The following is a 22,499-nucleotide window of genomic DNA, read 5'->3' on the forward strand; positions in this document are numbered from 1 at the left end:
CAATCCATAGCGCTGTGCGCGGATCTTAGTGACTTTGGGACATGGTATTTCTCTGAGGAACCTGATGTTGTGGGTATCTCTTCTGCGTAAGTCACAGATTGTGGCTGAATCCTTGACTTCAGTCTGTCTATTTTTTGTGCGCGAGTAAAGTCACTATAGCAGAATTTGTGCCATTGAATCTTTTCGACGTGCTCCGGTACAGAATATTTTCTGATTCTTGAGAATGAGTCAACATATTTAGCATCATTATTTTTCTCTCTTTCTTTGCAACATTCAGCTACAGTTTTCACACCAACGATTGTAGTCTTTCGAAGTGGCGTTGACTTGCTAGTTTTTGAACTGTCCTGGCAAGTAAAGCATTTATTCCAGTCTACATGCTCTTCTTCTTCTCGATCCCTTGAACCCCCTGTGAGAAATCTTGCGGCTTTCATTTTTCAGTTAGTCCTGGGTAACAGAAAAACACACAGTTATGTAGTTTAGGTTCATTTTATAGCAAAGTTGTAAAATTCATTGATTGTGGTTTGTATAATCAGACATTCTAATTCGAGCCTGAACATTTCTTTAAAAATAATATAGTGAAAAACAAGTCATATTATTTTTAGAAAATGGATGGAGCAATGTTTTTTTCTATACTCCCATCAGCTCAGGCATGCTCAAAAACATGGAAATCGACCCTAATTTTGTAATTTCATGTCAATTTGCGGCTGAAATATGACGAAAAGTGTATTTAATGGCGACCATTTTGTAAACTGTCATGGCGGCCATATTATCCAAATCCAGAGTTGGCAACAAGTTGATTCACGTTTCTGTGTGTCTGGACAGTCAATTTACACCTGTTGCACTATTCTAACACGGAATCAGCAGGGTCGTACACTATTCTGCATTGGGCCTCCTGACTATAAAGCCTACAAGTCACAAATACGACTGAAGTACATAATATGTAAGAATTATTTTTTTCAAATTGACCTTGTTCTGGTTATTCTCATCAAGTCTTCAATTGCATCAATTTTGGGTCTAATAATAATAATAATAATATCAACAATAACTCAAAAATTGAGCAACAGTCCGAATTTGCAAATAAAATGGGGTCCCATTTGTACGTTTTCTCGGAAAATGGAGCCGAAATCCACTGTCAGCAGCGAAAAAAACAAAAGAAGGTAAATTGTTAGTTTTTGTGGCCCATTCATCATCAGCAGGTCAAACTAGGTATAGTAAGCTACTTATTTTGTCAAATTTAAGTGTTTTGTGATTATGTCATATATTCAACCAATAGTGAGCTTCCAGAGTTTTTAGAGCGGAAGTTTCAAAGGGATAATTTGTCTGCCAAATTTATGGTGATCAGTTTAGTACTTTTGCAGAAGAAGATTGTTTTACATGTGGGACAAAATCCAAGATGGCCACCAATACAGGACAACAATCTCCACAAAACAAATCTGTTAGGATCAAGTTTCAAGGGTGTGCTTAAACATGTGCAGAGATTGGCATAGCCAGCTGTAACAGTTTTCAAAAGAAGGGGGCAGAAAAAAAGAAGAGAAGTATAAGTATACGAAGAAGAAGAAGAATAAGAAGAACGAGAGGAAGAAGTAGTAGACGAAGAAGGAGAAGATGCCGAAGGAGAAGATGCCGAAGAAGAACCCAAAATGCAAAGCCCATTTGCATCTGCTTTGTACTCAGAGTAAACGAAAAAAAAAAAAACCAGCTACAAAAAAAAAGTAGTAACATTTTTAGCTTCTCTGGAATTTACATTCCAGGTCAGGTATTGTCATTGCACACTGTCCATCAGTTCATCTTCTTTTTAGACTTCTCCGGCCAAACCACTGGGCCGATACAGCTGAAATTTTGCAGCAACGTTCCTCCCCTGACTGCTAATAGGTATAACAAAGTTCGTTCGGGTCACATGACTCAGTAGGTCAAAATGGCCGACCTAGTAAATTTGTATAAAAAAAAAATTCTACTCCAGACCCATCAGTCAGAATGCTACCAAATTTAGGTTACAACATTCGGACAGGGTAGGGATGTTAAATTGTGGAGGCCATGCTGATCACATGACTGGAAGTGTCAAAATGTCCGACTTAGTCAAGTTTTGTGAAAATCACATAAATTCCTTCAAAAATCTTCTCCAGACCAAATTTGGGTCACAACATTAGGACACGGTCCTAATGTTAAATAACGGAGGCCATGCCGATCACATAACTGGAAGTGTGTCAAAATGGTGGACTTAGTAAAAATTTTGGAAAAAAATCGTATAAATTCCTTCAAAAATCTTCTGCTCCAGACCCTCCAGTCAGAATTCTACCAAATTAATTTGGGTTATGACATTAGGCCAAGGCCCAGATAAGCTACAGGTCCATTTCTCAGCTACAGCTACATTTCTCAGTGGTCTCATTTTTAATTAGTCTTCTCCATATTCTCATAATAAATGTTTGTTGAAAATTTGATGACAAAAGCTGAAATGGTTAAAAAAACAAAGGAAGTCATGGGACACAAATACACACATAATTGCAAAAATCAGACTCCGGCTGTGCGGGCGGATGGGCTAATATTCCTAACAAGAGCAATAGGTTTCCTGCCTGTCGGCTTGGAAGCCTATTAAGCCTTAGTTCTGACGTACCATTTACTTTTACATTCATGTTTGGCATGTATGACCACACCACTGGCTCAACAAGCTCTGGCAGTCTGGAATCTGCAAAGAGACAACCACAAAACAAATGCACATATATGGGCATGTCTTGGCATGATTGAAAGTTCAAAGTCTCATAAAAGAACAACCTTGCAAAGTGTTTGCCACTGAAGGCAAGACAAGACCAGAAAGATATTGTACCAGCCTATAATAGGCAAGTCAAACCATTTGCGCATTCCAAATCAAATAATAAACCAATTCTACATAATTAATGCACTCAATCTTATCTCCAAAAAAACCCCCCAAAAACAATACATTTGAGGTGATGTGAACTCCTTTGGAGTGCATGCAAGACCTTTCAGATTCTGCATGGATAATACACACTCTCACAGCAAAGGTTCTTAAAGCGAAATTGGACATTACCAAAAAACATGCCGGCGGGGCAAAGAGAACAAGCAACCCACTCGTAAAAGTGAAGTGGCACAGCATAATTTGTTTCGGTACGGCACCGATGGTGATGTTAAACTGCTGCAGAAGGGAACCTAATTACTTCCATGAAAAAATTGTTAGGTATGCTGCAACCACCAATAAATCTTTACAATTGAAATTAAGGCTGCTGGTTGTGCAGTTGTCAGGGTGCAGGGCAGAGTGCCATCAAATAAATATCTTAAGCCGCCCACACAAGACCATTCGTTCGTACCTCCACACCCAAAACAATGTCTGATGGGATCATCAGATAATCACCAATCCAGACCCATTGTCTTTTCTAACTTCATTAGCCCTACCTCCCCCCCCCCCAGCCCTACTCCTTCCAAATTTGCAGTTTTCCCTTCCTGAGAGCTTCTTTCTGCATCCACCCTGTCCACTCTATTGGTCCTCCCTACCCTTCATTCTTCCTCACACTCATTGCTTGTTCAAGTTTCCCTCTTTTTTTTGTCCTTCAACTCCATTGCCAGTGCTCCCCCTCCCTCTCTGTTCTGTTCCTTTTGCACTGTTTTGTCCTGATCCGTTCAGTGCTCTTGCTCTTCCACAAGCTTTGACTCTGTACTGTGTACAATTTTTTTTTTAATCTAGCTTAATTCAAGATGTTTCTTTGTTCGAATATACTTTGTTGTTTTGTTATATTAATACTGGAAGGGATTCTCGGGTTGGCAGGTTGGCCCAGAGGTATGCACACTCGCCTCATAGCGGTCCAGCCTGGGTTCAAATCCCAACCCAGCTATAAACGGTTATCCTGATATTCACAGACAGGGTGATTCATCGATGTGTGTGTCGTCTCTCTGATGGACATTAAACTGAGCATCCTGAACAAATTCTAAATTCCTGCTCTAACCTACAGGGGGTGCTGCATCAGCAGCACAGCTGCGCCCACAGCAAATGATGCTACCCACAGTAATGTGCTGCATACGAAAGAAGAACAGCAATCTCTGAGCTGTGAGAGTGTTGAAGCAACAATGGTGGAAACCAAGAAAGAAATACATTTTATGCAGCAAAAAGATAGGAAAACTGTCTTCCGAGTTATAAAAAGATAAATGGTAATACTCAATTGAGGTTGAAAAGTTTCAATAAGGAGTTCTTAGCGTTCAAACATTTTACGATGGCTTATCGTGCATACCCCGAAGGGTGGCTTCATCGATGGTACGAAGCATGTCATCCCAGATAAGTGCCCGAGTACCAGGTCGCAATTCTCCAAGCAGCTTGGCCACAGCACTCACATGATCCAAGAACATGCCTCCCAATGTGGAGCCGTTCCTTGCCAACCAGGCCTTTGACTCGGCACTTTCGCTCAGCTGGTACACCTTTACAATAGTGCAACGCTCCATCACAATAAAGTCATACAAGCAAAACAAAGCACAGCAAGAGGTCAAGTGGGCCATGAACATCCCATTTTACTTATTAGCCAATGGCAAAGTATCGATTCAAAAGCCCTATTTTCAGTGGGATTACAGATGAAAAGGGTCCATTTAAAATGCCCTCTAAGGACAGAAACATTGTCCCTCATATCAGAATGAGTTTTAGTTGGATTTGTCACTGGTAGACATTGAAGCAAGAACGAGTAATCTCTTAAGAGAGCACTCCACTTCAGAGCTATCGATTCTGTCGGCAAAGTGCATTTTCATATGCTGAACTCAGCTTGTTTTTAACCATCGATAATTATCAACTCAATAGGGCTGACAGGATGGCCTTGAGGTACGCAAACTCGCCTCTTAGCTGTCTAGCTTGGGTTTGAATTCAGACCCAGCTATAAACTATCATTCCAGTGTTTCACAGGCAGGATGATTCATCAATGTGTGTGCCGTCTCTCAGTTGGACGATATATGGGCGTCCAGTCTGCTAGAATTCATTGGTGGACGTTAAAGATCGCTGGCAGCATGGCCATATTCGAAATTCCTGCCCTAACCACCCGAGGGCATTGCATCAGCGGCACAACCACACCCTCAGCCAATAATGCTATCTCTCAGCCTTGTGCTGCATACTAAGAAGAAGAAGAAGATCAACTGAATAGATCAGAACACGAGTCCTTAACCACACTCACTTCATCACAGCCGATATGCACGTACTCAGCAGCCGGGTGCTTCAGTAGGATCTGCTGCAGCAATCTGTGCACCAGGTTCAGCGAGCCCGAAAGGTGAGGGTTTAGGGAGTTTGGATGTCGCTCCGACTCCCGCAGAGGCCAGAACCGCTTGTGCTTCAGGACAAACTGCCAATGAGCAGAACGCCACAATTACTCAACGGAAAAAGATTCCACTGGGAGAAATCTGGGAGAAAAATCTGGGAGAAATAAATCTTGGTTTTGGTTTTCGTTATCTATTATGGGGCTATACTTGATAAGGTAACAGCTTGCAGTTATTCTGCTGAACTATACAATTGTTGGAGGAAAATAAAATGGCAAATGGTGGGGCAGAGCCAGAGACAATATGTTGTTGGTGTTGTTGTGTTGCCCCGGTCAGTTCTGCATGAACAGGCCCGCTGCACGGAGATAGCCGATCGATTCTCCAGGAGCGACCAGGAGATCCCTCACATCTATGATGTTGTGCTAGGACCTTGCAGTCTTCTGTAATGTGTTTTGTTGTGTGTGGGGTAGCCTGGCAGAGGTTGCAGGTGTCATCGAGTCTGTGTTTGTATTGAAAGAGCTGTGGGTGGTGTCCACAGCGGAGGCATGCAAGGTGAAAACGATCGGACCTGGAGAGTAGTTTCTGTCATGGATGGGTGGGTGTTTCCTGCCCAGGATACTGTTTGGGCCTAGTTTGTTGATTGCATTTCGGGTGATGTGGGTGTGGGTAACTCCCATTCCTTGATGATAGGAGCAAAAGCATGGGGGTAAACATCCAGGGTCAGATTGTGGTGGTGTGTGGCGGAGTGGTGCTGAGGTGTCATCCACCAGATGGCGGCCTCCTTGGGTTAACCTGAGGCGGTCCCTTCAGTTGGGTGCCTGGAATGTCCCATTCTGAAGAAAGGATGATCACCTGCCTCTGTTGTCATCTAAGCTCAAGCGTTTGACATTGGTATTGCAGCACTCTCTGAGATTCGGAGACCATATTGAGGCAAGATCATTGCGGGTGGTTACACCGACTCTTGGTCTGATCATGCCAAAGGAATTGCTGTAACTGTGTCCAATAACCTGACTCCAAAGATAAATGACGTAACACCGGTCAGCGAGCGTATTATGAGACAAAGCATTCGTCACTCCTTGGGTTTCGTTTCCCTGGTCTCTGTATATGCTCCGACTGAGGCGAGTGATCTCACAGTGAAGGATGCATTATATGCCGTGCTCGAGTCTGTGGTTGATCAGTGCCCCAGGCGAGATACTCTTATAGTCTTGGGGGATTTCAATGCATCGATTGGCATTGATAGGGATGGTTATGAGACACGTGTTGGGCCCCATGGGTCTGCAAATGTGAACCAGAATAGCACGAAGTTCCTTGACTTTGCAAGAGGTCATGGACTTAGGGTGGTTGGTTCATGGTTTCAGCGCCCACAGGCTCATCGCTGGACTCCGCATTCCAGCGCTGGTGGTGTGGTAAAGGAGATTGACCATGTGCTCGTTGATGGTCGCTAGAGGATGATCCAGAAATGCAGGGTCTACCAGAGTACTCGGTTCCTCAATACTGACCACAGGCTTGTTGTGGCAACTCTGAAGTTGCAGCTTAAATCTGGGAGAATGATACCATCCCAGCCTCTGCTGGATGTTTCCAAGCTTAAGGTTGAGAGGGAAGCAGAGTAGTTTGCGAACAGGCTGAGCTTTGGAAAATCCTGAAGAGTTGTGGAGTGCCTTCAAGACCACCATCCTTGATGTTGCTGGTTGATGTCTTGGAACTCAACGCAGGGCGAAGAAGAATTTTGTCTCCAAATGGACACTGGATACCCTTGATCAGAGTCACAGGGCCAGGCTTAATGGCAGAGCTGAGCTGTTCAGGGAGTTGAGGCATAAAACTGCACGTGCGCAAAGGGTGGACAAGCAGGCCTATGTGTGAGAAATCTGTGAGGAGGTAGAGCATCACCTGTGGTTGAGTGTTCTCGTCCTGCTTACAGGGCAATTTGTGCCTTGCGTTCCTCCAAGTACATCCCTCGGTATACTGCAGTTAGGGTGGAGGGTGGTGGGCTCTTGACGGAGGAGACTGAAATGAAGGCCCGTTGGGCTGGTTACTTTGAGCGGCTGTACCAGGCTGACCTACCAGCTGTTGAGTTGGATGTCAGGGGTGTAACTATCCCTTTTGCTGATCCTCCAATCAACTACAATCAACTACACCTTCGTTTGCGGAAACAAAGGCTGTGGTGAACCGGTTGAAATGGGCTAAAGCTCCTGGAATCTGTGGCATCCATGCTGAACTTGTCAAAGCTGGTGGAATGTACTGTACTCATATTGTTGCATGCAGTTCTGTGCCTGGAACACAGGCATCATCCCAAGTGAATGGATGAGGGGCCTTGTTGTCCCTCTCTGGAAAGAGAAAGGTGAGCACCAGGACTGCAGCAACTACCGAGGGGTGACGCTGCTCTTGATGCCGGGCAAGGTCTTTGCTCAGATAATTCTCGATAGGGTTCGCCACCATCTGCATGAGCACCAGCATCAAGAGCAGTCAGGCTTTACACCTTAGAGGCCAACAATTGACTGTATCCTTGCCATTCGTTTCTTCACCAAATGCAGACGAGAGTTTCGGCAGGGGCTGCTTGCAGCCGATGTTGATCTCTGCAAAACGTTTGATTCAGTGAATTTGGATGCCCTCTGGATTATTCTCGGTCTTCTTGGGGTGCCACCAAAACTGATCAATCTGATGTCTGAACTATAGTCTACTCTGGGACTGAGAGCGCTGTGAAATGTGGCGATACCATCTCTGACATATTTCCAGTTGTTACTGGAGTTTGTCAGGGGTGTGTACTGGCCCCCACCACTTTTAAACAATTGTATGGACTGGATTCTGTGGAGGATGTTGGAGAGATCAAGCTGCGGTGCATCGTTGGTGAATGTCAAGGTCTCTGACCTTGATTTCGCAGATGATGTGGGGTAATTCCAGTGTAACGGACGTAACATTGAGAAAAAATTGCATCACTAATGTTGAAATTTTGAAAAGGTTGGCCATATTACAGAGTTTCTTTATTACATATCATAATTAGTCTCTATGGCTTTCTGATATTGGTACAAACCCCACTGTGTAGTCTACTACGAAAGCAAAAATCAACATTTAAGAGGCGTAACGGACGTAACATCAAAATGGACACAACTAAAACTGGCCACAATTCTTAAATCCTGCGAAATAACGAATTTGTAGTATACCTTTCATTCACGGTAAGCAAACTAAGCATTAGTAGCATACTTTCTATATTCCAATGATACGATCTGTCTGTTGTTTGTTAAAATATTTTGAAAAGTTCACTGTAATGGACGTAACTCAGCAATGTAACGAACGTAACCCATGCGATCACATATTGGATAGTCAAAGCTAGGGCGCATTTTATGATATCTATACAATCTCCTACATACATCAGCGAACATTCGGTTGTCTAACAGCTTGTATAAGCCTCATTGCTTGCATATGCCTCGTTGATGTTGATCTATAGGCACAGAGAGAAATGGACCAAATATGTTGATGAGTAGTTACAGCCTGATCCTGAATCAGTAATATTCATCAGCGAATACTACTTCGGATTAAAACATTCATCAAATAGCCATATTTTTGACAAAATGAAAACAGACAGAATGACTTACCGTTGGAAGACGTTGAGGCAGTTCTTTCAAGATGGCCGCCAAATCACGTGACATCATCCACGGAGTAAATATCGCATAAATTATGAAAATTCAGACCTAACTAAACACCGTCCAACAGAAATGCTTTTGAAAAATACATTTTCATATTTTATGCTTCATGTCCATTATTACGTGGAATTACCCTGCAGTCATCTTTGCGGAGACATCTTTTGGGAGGAAGGATATCCTTTGGGGGGCTCTTGAGGTGCTGAATCAGGAGTCGGAGCCGCTGGGACTACAGGTTTCTGGGTCGAAACTAATATACAGGCTTTCAATGACATCTTGGATGCAGCTGTCCTGTCTGTGTCTGTTTGTGCTGAATATGTTGCGGTCACAGAGAGATTCACTTACCTTAGCAGTGATATTCATGTCTCCATTGGCTGTGAGCCAGAGGTCAATCGGGGTCGGGCCTGGGGAGTCATGGATTTACTGGATCGTGGGGTGTGGCGCTGTCGGTACCTGCAGAGGATGACGAAAGTCCAAGTTTTCAGGTCCTTGGTGCTTGCAGTCTTGCTCTACAAATGTGAAACTTGGACTCTGACCAGGGATCTGAGATGGAGACTTCATCCCTTTAGTACCAGGTCTCTTCGGAGAATCCTTGGCTATCGCTGGTCAGACTTTGTGTCCAATGAGCAGTTGCTGAGAGAGACTCAAATGAGATTTGGTACCTGCATAGTCCGTGAGCATCAGCTGTGGCTGTATGAACATGTGGCTCATTTTCCTGACTGATCCTGCTCACCAATTCTCTCAGCGAGGGAGCCTCGTGAGTGGACAAGGCCAATGGCCCGACCACATGCCTCGTGTTTGCAGCAGGTTGATCAGCAACTCAAGGAGATGGGGTTGGACCAGGCATATGCCTGGGGGATGGCCAGACGGAGGCCTCTGGAGTACAGGCGGAAAGTGGATGCTCCCATACCTGACCTACCTTGTTGTGGATATATGGAGGTCACTCCCCAAAGAAGAATAAAATAAGAAAGAACCATTTGTTGTGGATATGTGATGCATGGTTGAGTGTGATGTGTGGTGTTTGAATGTTTGTGTGCGAGGTGCTCGTGTGGAAGATGAAAGGGAGTTGGCCAGTCCATCGGACCGGGGTGGTGCAACCACCATAAAGAGGCATCCCCAATAGTTGCATGTGTATAATAGAATGCTATGGTGTGATGCAGCTTCTTGCACATTGATAAGACATTACAATGAACCACAAACCTCCAGATGCCCAAAAGTTTGCATGAGGGGGATGACCTTCAGCTGTTGAATTGCAGCCAGAGTTTGAATCTCTTCAATTTCCGTAATACTGAGGGCAAAGGAACATATCGTGCAAACACATGCTCATCACTGACACCCTGAACTGTACCTCTAAAATCGATTCGTGATGGACCCTTATGTACAGTACCTTCAGAAAGTATTCACACCCCTTACCTTTTTCACATTTTGTTGTTACAACCTGAATTAAAAATGGATAAAACTGAGATTTTTTTTGGTCACCAATCTACACAAAATACCCCATCATATCAGAGTGGAATTTTTTAAATTTAATTTTTACAAATTAAAAATGAAAAGTTGAAATGTCTCAAGTCAATAAAGTATTCAACCCCTTTGCTATGACACTCCAAATTGAGCTCAGGTGCATCCAATTTCCTTTGATCATCCTCGAGATGTCTCTACAACTTGATTGGAGTCCACCTGTGGCCAATTCAATAGATTGGACATGATTTAGAAAGAAAAACACCTTTCTATATAAGGTCCCAAAGTTGACAGTGCGTGTCAGAGCAGAAACTCTCCCTGAAGTCCAAGGAACTGTCTGTAGAACTCCGAGATAGAATTGTGAGGTGATCTGGGGAAGGGTATAAAACAATTTATAGAGTGTTGAAAGTTCACAACAGCGCAGTGAGCTCCATCATTAGAGAATGTAAAGAATATGGAACTACCCAGACTCTTCCTAGAGCTTGCCGTCTGACCAAACTGAGCAACCGGGCAAGAAGGACCTTGATTAGGGAGGTGACTAAGAACCCAATGACCACTCTGACAGCACTTGAGTTCCTTGGCTGAGATGAGAGAACCTACCGGAAGGACAACAATTTCAGCAGTACTTCACAAATCTAGGCTTTATGGGAGAGTGACCAGATGGAAGCCACTCCAAAGAAAAAAGTGCATGACAGCATGCCCGAAGTGAAAAAGGCACGTAAAAGACTGAGAGCATGAGGCAAGTGATTACGTGTTCTGATGAGACGAAAATTGAACTTTTTGGCCTGAATGCAAAGCACTATATCTGTCGGGAACCGAACACAGCTCATCACCCATCAAACACCATCCCTGCTTGAGAACCTGCTTGAGAGTACGTGCAAAGACCTTCGACTGTGGAAAAGATTTACGTTCCAACAGGACAATGGCCCCAAGCATACAGCCAAAGCAACACTGGAGTGGCTTCAGAACAAGCACGTGAAAGCCCTTGAGTGGCCCAGCCAAAGCCCACACTTGAATCCCATTGAGAATCTGTGGAAAGACTTGAAGATTGCTGTTTACCGACGCTCCCCATTCAACTTGACAGAACTTGAGCAAATCTGCAAGGAAGAATGGGAGAAAATCCCCAAATCCAGATGTGCAAAGCTGATAAAGACATACCCAAGAAGACTCGAAGCTCTAATCGCTGCCAAAGGCGCTTCAACCAAGTATTGACTTTGGCAGCTGAATATTATGTAAATTAGATATTTCTGTACTATTATTTCTTTTTCAATAATTTCTAAGAACATGTTTTTTGTCATTATGGGGTATTTTGTGTAGCTACTTTCTGATGGCACTGTGCATGCAGTTGAGAGTGAGAGACTTCTATACCCTCTGTTTCAACCATGTCCACACCATTATTGAGTAGTTCTGATAAAACACTGTTCAAAAGTTTGCAAATAAATTATAATGTGTGTGTGTGCGTGTGTGTGTGTGTGTGTGTGTGTGTGTGTGTGTGTGTGTGTGTGTGTGTGTGTGTGTGTGTGTGTGTGTTTAAGCTTCACATCCTCACAGGAAACATACGTGTATGCATTAGCGTTGCGTAGAATTTCTAGGTCACCGGAGAAAGGAAACATGTCTTCATATTCAATCAGCAAGCCATCAGCTCCCAGATGAGCCACATACATGATCAACTGGAGAGGTACGTACCGCGCGCACGTGCGCACGCACACACACACACACACACACACACACACACACACACACACACACACACACACACACACACACACACACACACACACACACACACACACACACGGCAAGCATTTCAAACAAGGAACTGGAAGGGTAAACACCACAAGTTTTACAGTGGCTCTGCAATTAATCATGCACATTTGGTGTGTGGTTCGGTATAAGAGTACATAACCAATCACTTCCACTTTTTAAAGTTGAACAAACGCAATGCATGCCAACATGAACAAAATAAACATTAGTCAAATAAATTATTAATATACAAGCAATGTGTAAATATCTATAGTTATCTGCACAAAATAAGTGTAAATAACTAAAACTTCCACAAAACCCCCCTTCCCCACTCCTCCTCACTCCCTGGCAATTTTTCATGGAAGATTGTGTGCAGGAAGACTTCATTACATTTATGTACCATATCTCTTGATAAAGTGGCAATAGCCTGGTGTTGGCGCAGTGGTTAGGGCAGCGGCTTGGGATCCAAAAGGTCCTGAGTTCAAGCCCCGTTGAGCCACTGAATTAATACACCAGAGGGTTGACTCAGCCTGTCATCCTTCCGAGGTCAGCGAAATGAGTACCAGTATACTGGGCCGGTGTATACCCCGGTTAAAATAGGTGTACCATATCCCTGTGTCGTAAGAGGTGACCAGGGTTGCGTCAGGAAGGGCATCCGGCGTAAAACATGTGCCAAATCACTATGCGGATCATACGGATGATCCGCTGTGGCGACCCCTATCGGGAGCAGCCGAAAGAAGAAGAAGAGGAGAAGATCTCTTGATAAAGTGGATGGTTTAACCAAAGTGCACAAGAGCATGACAAGCGTGCACTGGATTTGTTCCGACTGATATCGATCAGCATCAATTCAATGTGAACTGCACGCAAGTTATCTTTACACGTGTTCCACATTCTGAAACATTTCAGGTACTGGATAATGAAAAACACAACAAAGAATAGCGAAATGGAAGATGCACCAGTCATGGTGTACCAGTATTACTGTACCATGTACATGGAAGATGCACCAGTATTACTCATGGTAAATGGGGGTGCACTGTACATCACACCTCTTGACAGGTTTCAAACAAAGCAGAGATGTTAAGAAACATGGGGACATGTGTGTAGTTGGTGCTGTTGGAGCTTGTGTCATGCTTGCTGTTAGACGTTGGTGCAGGCACGGTCAGTGTGAGGCATTTGATTCTGACAGGTGGCCCTAAGTTACCTGCTCTGTGCCAAGCATCAGATACTGGAAGATGTGAACAAAGGTAATGAGCGCATGTCAGATGTGGCTACCTTTTTCAGGTATTCAATCCGTGGCGGTGCCCCCTTGAGGTCCAAATGAACAAGTTTCATTCCTAATGGGCCGTAGTCTTTTTCAATCACAGACTTGGGCTCAGGTGGTAAAGTGATCTGCTGGGCCATCTGTATTGGCACCTGCTCCAACTTGTTCTCTTCTTCTTTCTTCTCCTGCACCGGCTGCTTTTGTTGCTATAAAGGCATAAAAAAAATCATTTGGTGGTAATAACTTCTGATACATTTTCCTTTTGCGTTTAAACACGTTCTGTGAATTTTGCTGTGCTCATGCCTAACGAATGGTTACTTTTGCTGGATGGCAAAGTCTTACAAACGTCAGGATTCTACCAGAAAGTGAAGATTTTTTTTTTGACAAAGTTTAATCTCAGGGAAGAGCGAGGTGACAGAGGGTAGAAGAAGGTAATGAACTGACAGTGGGACAACACACATATGCAACAAGAAGATTAACAAACAGAAGGAAAAAGAAGAGGGAAGGAGACAAAGCAAATCACAATTAGATAGCGAGAGGTAGTGGATGTAAATTGAGTACCAGATTCTCTGACTTCTGGTTCGGAGTTGCTTTAACTTCCGGTTTGGGGTTGCTCCACATGCAAGTCTAATCTGCAGCACGCTCCTTCCACCTCAATCAAAGCTAAGTTTTCTGAAACGGATGTTTTTCTGTTATATTTCCATTGAATTTTCCATGTTAAATTGTACCTTGTTGTCTCCTGTCCGATTTGTTTTTCGTGTTGATCAAGCCGACAGCTGGGAGCAAAATCGTTTTGGTTTTGAGGCTGTTTATCATTCCGTTACACCCCCCCCCCCACCCCCTTTCCCTAATTTTTGTATTTGTCCTTTCTGAAATATTATTTTCAGCCAAACAAATTCACTAGGACTTGCCAAAAGAGCAACTACATTTTCAGAATTGTGTGACCCCTGAGGACCATAATGACTGGTTTCAACAGGGCTGCTAGAAACAAGGTGATGTAATAACACATCAGCAAAAGAAGAATAAGACAATAAATGATAAAAAAACAACAACAAAACAAACAGAAGGGCACTCTTTGATGTTGCGACGTCGCCAGATATGTCTCCACCCACATTATTACATCATGATACATACTTGTACCAAGTTTGATTTAAATCCCTGAAGACAGCCAGATTCAAAGCATTAAATAATTCTGGCTGCCAGATCATGCGGCCGATCAGGTTGAAATTTCAAACATATGTATGTGTGTGTGTGTATATATATATATATATATATATATATATATATATATATATATATATATATATATATATATATATATATATATATATATATATATATATATATATATATATATATATATATATATAGTTACGAATTTCGCCCGACCGGTGTACAATCGGCCACAAAACTCAAATCGCAATGCGTCGCCCACCGGAACGGATAATTCAGTCGTGACCCTCTTGGAACTACCGCCAAGGAGCTAGCCACGGGTGGGGGTTTAACCTCACCACAACCCAGTCCACATTCTACCCGCGCGAAATAGGGTGAATCGCCGAATGTCGATATACCGAAGTACCTGCGCAGGTAGCGTACCGAGGAGTTGTACCACGCCGCAGGTTGACTCCGGACACGAAACATTAAAGCGGCTCGTTCCGTGCTGCAGGGATAACCGAGCGGAATTATCGCCGACCTCGACGGTTCAGATTATTTATTGGGTGTCTACACCCACTATCAATCCCTTACGTGATGCAAGATGGAACTTTCAAACGAAGGAAAGGACACAACGAAACGGGAAACAATTTGATAAGCACTTTTAATTCACACTCAGACAAGCACGTATTTACAGTTATAGCAAGCCTGCACATATAACAGTCAAAACAATAAAAGCAACGCAGAGCTACAACCGAATAAAGCATTGTACAAGAACTTATACGGGTTTACTTAATAGACTGGCGCCACACACACACATTTACACCAAAAGCAAAGAAAATACAAGCCACCCTCACAGGCAAGGAGGCAGACAGGTCCGTGGACCAAATGAACGTGAGACCTGGGTGATTGGCCAGGTCCACGAGACCGAAGGGGCTTACCCATGCCCTCGTGGCACTATGGCGGGCTAGCCGCAATGTCCGCGTAACGCGCCTGACTCCGTGCCCCTGGTATGGTCGGCGAGCTCCTTTGGCTTGCGTTGCGCAGTCACGTGTTGGTCGGTCGACACCACGGTTGGGGCGGGGAGCGGATGGGGTTAACGGCACTATCTCAGCGCGGATGGGGGGGGGGAATTGTTGATGCTCGGAGTCGGGAGAGGGGAATGGCGGACGCTCCATCCTGCTAGCGGGGCCTTGGGACCGCACTGACTCTGGCGAACTCTCGCCCTTGAGCCCTCTTCCGCGTCCCTGCTTCACGCCGCAACTCGTCCCTCGACCTCAACTCCGAGCTCCGTCGCCTTCGCCGTCCGATCCCCGCAACGACAACCTCAGCGATGACCTTCGTCTTGACTCGACCATCCCAGCCAGCGCAGCACCGCACAGTTCAGCACAACCCAACACACGCCCCAACTCGACACCCGGCGCGACACACGCGAGTCGCCTTGTGCTCGTGTCTTTATCGACCTGAGGAGGAGCGTGTATGCTAATTCGCGCGCTTGGAGGTGGGGCCACGCCACCCGACGTTCAGCCATTGGTCGGGCGAAAAGGGGCGTGAGCCTCTCCTGATCCGAATTCCTTCCTAAAAGGAGTCCACATGCATCGCGTTTGGGGGCGGGGCCACGCCACCCGACGTTTAGCCATTGGTCGGGCAAAAAGGGGCGTGAGCCTCTCTTGATCCGAATTCTCTCTTGCAAAGGCATCCATTTGTACTCGCGGCTCGACGTGTTCGGCAACAATTACCGAACGGGCCCTGGACAGCACGACGTTCGGTGTTGACTGGTGGTGTGGTTGATGGTTGTGGAAGGAGAAAGGGGAAGGCGGTGGGGGGTTTGCTGTGGTGGTTTGGTTGTTGGCGGGCGTCGTTTGGGAATGGCGGCGAAGCGATGTTTGCGGGATGGAGTTGTGAAAGTAAAGAGGCGAAGGTGGTGGTGTTTGAGTTGTTGGCGGCTTAATGGTCCAAAATAACGACAGAGAAAGAAAAATGGCTAACTCAAAGCGTCGCAGCCCGGATGAATCACACATATTCCCTCCAAACCACGGGTGTGGACTAACTACACATGAACTTATCGATATATCTCACCTGAGGACCTTTCTGGTGTATTGCAAATTTCCGCAGCAGTAACACTACCCCCCTCCCCTTTTTACAGACTCGTCCCGAGTCGTCGAATTTTCATGTGCCATCATGTGTCGTTCTCCCCGAGTAAGTTTTACCTTCGGATCCCTGAGTGCGACATTCAGTGTATTCGTGTCCCCAAAATAAATAACCTACGGGCTGAGTAACTAACTAAACAAACCCACTCATCCAGACGACTTAAATAAATTGCCGGCGCTAAGACTCACATGCCAGGGGCGCACTCATATTTGCAATTCACAACTTAACAACTTAAGCTTATAATTTGCACTATTCCATGGTCCAGGATCGATGGACTCTGCAAAGAGAAAAGTTAGCAGGGAGCCAGGCTGCTCACACGCAGTCTCTGGCTCAAGTAATGCAGGTGACAGGGAACGTGGCTGGCCGCCCACACGCGGTTCAGGACCTCCCCCCTTTTAACATGGACGCAGTGAACAAAACGGCGCATGAGCTGCGCAAATGCAGTCTCCGTGCCAGCTCAAGTGGCACATGCAATGAACGCAACGGATGTATGGATGGATGGATGGATGGACGCAAACACGGTGCACGGGTCGCCACTGCAGGCCCGTGTTGTAGCTTCCAACAGGGCAGTCCTCGCAAACTGCGCGACGATCCTGGCACACATGGCAATGAACAAGGGGGGGGGGGGAAATGCAGAACAGAACGTGGGCAAAAGATGACGAGGGCAGTAGGCATGGATGGCAAAGATGAACTGGCAAGGCATGGCATGACAAGGCCGCTAAAGCAAACACAGCCGGCAGATGAACTGGCCGGCACAGGCCTTGCAGCAAACACAGCCAGCAGGTGACGTTGGCCGGCACAGGCCTCGTAGCAAACAGCCAGCACACGATGTGGCTGGCACAGGCCTTGCAGTAACAGCCAGCAGACGATCCGGCCGGCACAGGCCTTGCAGCAACAGCCAGCAGATGAAGTTGGCCGGCACCTTGCCTTGAGATGGAGGTTGGTGGAGGGAGTGCGGTGGTGCCGGCCACTCGGAAGGCGGGCTCGGACCCACTTACTGTCTCCCTCCCAACCTATCGCCTTTGCCTGTCTCTGTCCATACCCACCCCCTTACTTTGTCAAAACCCAATTTAGTCCCAACTTATTTTTTTGTTTTTATTTTTATTTTCACTTCCCTTCTATAAATCGTCCCCTAACCCCCTTTATCGTCTTTGTTCGGCTAACCTATCGTGTCACCTAGCCTACTCCCAACCCTACGTTCCCTTCCTGGAGGGGAATAAGGGAGAGCTAGCGTCCTGTGTAGAGGCCCAACTCAAGCCTCAGGATGGCCTCCTCGGACTTCAGCGATCTTAACCCAAAGTGGGTCCAGCGGCCCACAACAAGAACGAAGGGATGGATGGTGCGGAGGGGTACACTTCCTATCTACCCTAACCATTTAACTGTTAACTACCCCGGGGCTTTCAACAAGCGCCTCTCGCTTAAACTATCGGTTCTAACAACCAAGATTCCCGTCGCCTGTGTTGGTGTCCTCACAATTTCGGGCCCCCCCCCAAATTTTCTTCCCGTGCCCTCACATGGTCTCATGGCTGGGACGCGTGGCTCCTTTGGCAGGAACTACCCTCTGCCGATTCCCCAACGATGGCACCCCCGGGCACTACACTGCCTCCGAGCCTACCAACTCCCTAAACACCGGGGAGCGCCCTCCATGGCAACTCCCCTGAAACACTAACGTGCCAGGCTGGCTTCCCGGGCCCCATTCCGATGGTCACCCATACCCACGACACTGCCCACGCAGTGGGTCTACACCCACTACCAAGTGAAGATTTCGGTGTTGGTGTTGACTGGTGGTGTGGTTGATGGTTGTGGAAGAAGAAAGGCGAAGGTGATGGGGGGTTTGCTGTGGTGGTTTGGTGGGCCTATGACGCCCCGGGCCCCCGCATCATGCGGGCGCACCCGTGCCCACAACACTATCCCGGCCCCCCATGGGCCCTTGGCCTACCGCGGCCGACTCGCCCGGTGCCCGGGGTACCCACTCAGCGATACTCACCTTTCGCAGTCACGCTCCCAGCCCGTCAACAGGGCTCCTGCACCCCTTCAAACAGGTTTCGAGCCTACATTCCCACCAACAGCAAAACGACTTCCATTTTGTCAATTTGACTAACCCACTTACTCACTCTACACTGACCCCGGGGTCCCTTGGGCGGGAATCACTCCTCCCCCCAATCCCTCATCGCATCATGCATTCCCCAATCACTCCATACCCACAGACCCGCTGTCCTCACTCACTCAACAAGTACACTTTCCTTTCCACACATCGCTGAATCCTGCCATCCTGCCATCCTGCTCACTACTTCGCCTAACTACCTCGTGCTCCCACATCGTCCCTTACTCTATAGCACGGTCCTTTTAACACTACATAGCTAAGCTACGTCCCCTCTACAGTCTGTCACTGTCCCCAAATCCTCTAATCACTTTCCCATCCTAAATCTCAACTGAATCCCTCCACCTAATCCATTCCACGGGCTCCATGAGGACTTACCCCTGTCCCATGAAGCCAGTCAAGCTATGCTAACCCTTCCCCCTAACTAGTGTTATTCCTTTGCCCAGGCAGGGGGGTCCTGCACCCCTTGCCCGGGAATCCTGTTCACCCGAAGCGAGGCTTGCTTTTTTTTTTTTGCGCAGCACCAGCGCGGAAACTCGCAACCTGCGCACTTTTTGCGGGACGTCATGGCCGCTGTTCGCGTACCTCGTCCCTCTTGGACGGTACCATCCGGCAGGGATCTCCCCTCCTGCCGGATTCCAACCCTACTTGCAGCCATGAAGTCACCCTGTGCATTACAAAGCAAACCTCGCGTTTCGAGGGGTTCTCCACACGAACACATGTGCTCTGCCCGTCCGTGACCTGTGTCGTGCGCTCTGCGAACAGAACACACTGCACAGGCCACATAGAGCTTCACACACACGTCCGCGTGGAGAACCCATCCGGTCCAAATCCGTTTATCCAGCCTCACCTTTGTCCGTCTGCGGGATCGGCAACATCCACCGCTGGCGTTTCCGGACCGGGTTTCACTCCCGCAAGCGCGCACGTGGCGGCCTCGTGCGATAGCATGGCCCGAACCTCGCGCTCGGCACCGTGCAAACCCGGCGAGGTCCCCATTACAACTACGGCCGCTACCCGGCCTTTGTCCAATTGTCGCCGTCGTCGTCGCCATTCAACCCACGCACACCTGCGTTTTTCGACGCTCACACACCATTCCATTACATTCACACCAGGAGACGCGGCTGCATGTTCGCTCATGCCCACCGTCATCTCCCTCACATACAGCGCCCTCACACACGCTGTCCCTCTCACACTCGGCCGTTCACTCACGCATGCCACCTCCCTCGCAAACGTGGTTCCACTCACACACGGTGTGCTGGGAGGCACGCACCCCAGCACACTCGCAACCACACCACTCACACACGGGGTTTTCCTCCCACTCGGGGTGTCACTCATACCCGGGGTCTCATCCACACACAGGGTTTCTTTTATACACGGGGTCTCTGACACACACGCGGTCGCTCTCACACACGCCCTTGCAGCCGCGCTATGCGTGCGTTGCAGCACGCATTTTGCCACATTTATAAACACACGCACCGGGACAATCGCACTGGGGATTAGTACCACCACAAGGGGTTCCGGGGCCTCTATACCCCCCAAGCTGCACGTGCACCCATCAACAGCACTCATCCCCTCAACTCCGCGAAGCTCGACCGGACCCGCCTTATCGTGACTCGCTTCAAGGGAGCATAGCGTCTCCCTCCGTTCCTGAAGGAGGCTATCCAGCTGCTCGCACCGGGTCCCTAAACAGTCCGCCAGCTCGCCCCCATTAAGCCTCGCTAACTGTGTGTGTGTGTGTGTGTGTGTGTGTGTGTGTGTGTGTGTGTGTGTGTGTGTGTGTGTGTGTGTGTGTGTGTGTGTGTGTGCGCGCGCTCGTCTTTAACCCCGTCTTTATCGTGCATTCTCTCCCCTACCGTTTCCATCTCCCTCGTCTCTGTTATTTATATTTCCTTTATTATCTCTGTCGTCGCCACGTGTCTCTTACACGTCGCAGTCACCACATTTACTTTTTCCCTCTGTGTCACCGTCACTGTTGCTTTCTCTGTCACTACCCTCGCCCAACACGACTCCCGAATTATTTTGTCCTCACCCGCCTCCATTGCAGGCCTGACAGCCGTTGCACTCCTCCCAAGCTCGTTCGCTCCAGCAGGTGGCACCGCCATTATGCCCGCCTGCAGGCATCGCCCCACGCACTGCATCTCACCCCGCAGTGTTTGCGTATTTGCCTCCATGTTGTTTTTTATTTCTTCCTTCAATTCTTCCTTCATTTCCTTTGCGTTTTCTTATAAATTCGCCTTCATTTCGTTTTGCATTTGTTGCATATTCGCGTCCATCTTGTTGTTTAAGCCGTTATTCATTTCCGCCAGCATTGCAAATAACTGCGCCATGTCGAGTGCACTCGGCTGAGCCGATTCGGCAAGGATCGGGGGTTTTTGGCGGAGAGGGGAGGGGAGGTGTCATACACCGCGGCAGCTGCCGCACCCATTTCGGGTTCTGGGCTCGGTTGGAGGAGGAAATTGTTCCTGCATCACAATGGGAATGTCCTGCACGGGGATTTCATCCTCGACCATGGGTTCTACACATTCTACATCCATCTCTAAAACCCCCGGCTCCCGCTCGCCTTGAAACTCCATCTTATTTCTCGTAAGGGATTAATTTAGCTTTGCTCGTAATTTGGGGGGGACGGGGGGGGGGTGCTTCGCACACACCTGGTCCGATCCCCGTAAATTTAGTTGGAGACCGAGGTGGATTTGAATCCCACACTCCTGCACACCAGTGTTACGAATTTCGCCCGCCTGGTGTGCGATCGGCTACGTAACTCAAATCGCGACGAGTCGCCCACCAGAACGGACAATTCAGTCGTGACCCTCTTGGAACTACCGCCAAGGAGTTCGCCACGGCTGGGGGTTTAACCTCACCACAACCCAGTCTGCATTCTACTCGCGCGAAATAGGGTGAATCGCCGAATGTCGATATACCTAAGGACCCGCGCGGGTAGCATACCGAGGAGTTGTACCACGATGCAGGTCGACTCCGGACACGAACCGCTTAAGCGGCTCGTTCCGTGCTGCAGGGATAACCGAGCGGAGTTATCGCCAACCTCGAGGGTTCCGATTATTTCTTGGGTGTCTACACCCACTACCAATCCCTTACGTGATGCAAGATGGAACTTTCAAACGAAGGAAAGGACGCAACGAAACGGGAAACAATTTGACAAGCACTTTTAATTCACACTCAGACAAGCACGTATTTACAGTTATAGCAAGAATGCACATATAACAGTCAAAACAATAAAAGCAACGCAGAGCTACAACCGAATAAAGCAATGTACAAGCACTTATACGGGTTTACTTAATAGACTGGCTCCACACACACACATTTACACCAAAAGCAAATAAAATACAAGCCACCCTCACAGGCAAGGAGGCAGACAGGTCCGTGGACCAAATGAACGTGAGACCTGGGTGATTGGCCAGGTCCACGAGACTGAAGGGGGCTTACCCACGCCCTCGTGGTGCTATGGCGGGCTCGCCGCAATGTCCGCATAATGCGCCTGACTCCATGCCCCTGGTATGGTCGGCGAGCTCCTTTGTCGTGCGTTGCGCAGGCACGTGTTGGTCGATCGACACCACGATTGGGGCGGGGAGCGGACGGGGTTACCGGCGCTATCTCAGCGCGGATGGGGGGGGGAATTGTTGATGCTCGTGGTCGGGGGAGGGGAATGGCGGACGCTCCGTCCCGCTAGCGGGGCCTTGGGACCGCACCGACTCCGGCGAACGCTCGCCCTTGAGCCCTCTCCCGCGTCCCTGCTTCACGCCTCGAC

General features: G+C 47.5%; 1 protein-coding gene across 3 annotated transcripts in view; it reads right to left on the reverse strand.

Annotated features, from left to right (window-relative positions):
- The window catches only part of HEXD (hexosaminidase D), a 134,177-nt gene that overhangs the window by 36,059 nt on the left and 75,619 nt on the right, over positions 1 to 22,499 (reverse strand). For all 3 annotated transcript variants that reach the window (XM_085891592.1, XM_085891593.1, XM_085891591.1), the window contains exons 4-9: positions 13,344 to 13,538; positions 11,889 to 11,998; positions 10,071 to 10,158; positions 5,157 to 5,321; positions 4,236 to 4,419; positions 2,612 to 2,683 (exon numbers count right to left, since the gene is read on the reverse strand). In XM_085891592.1, the coding sequence (XP_085747718.1) occupies positions 2,612 to 2,683; positions 4,236 to 4,419; positions 5,157 to 5,321; positions 10,071 to 10,158; positions 11,889 to 11,998; positions 13,344 to 13,538 (814 nt within the window). The remainder of the gene's footprint in view (positions 1 to 2,611; positions 2,684 to 4,235; positions 4,420 to 5,156; positions 5,322 to 10,070; positions 10,159 to 11,888; positions 11,999 to 13,343; positions 13,539 to 22,499) is intronic.

This window comes from Eptatretus burgeri, chromosome 8 (assembly GCF_056783735.1).
Source record: "Eptatretus burgeri isolate ZD-2024b chromosome 8, Ebu_testis_v1, whole genome shotgun sequence".
Lineage (NCBI taxonomy): Eukaryota > Metazoa > Chordata > Myxini > Myxiniformes > Myxinidae > Eptatretus > Eptatretus burgeri.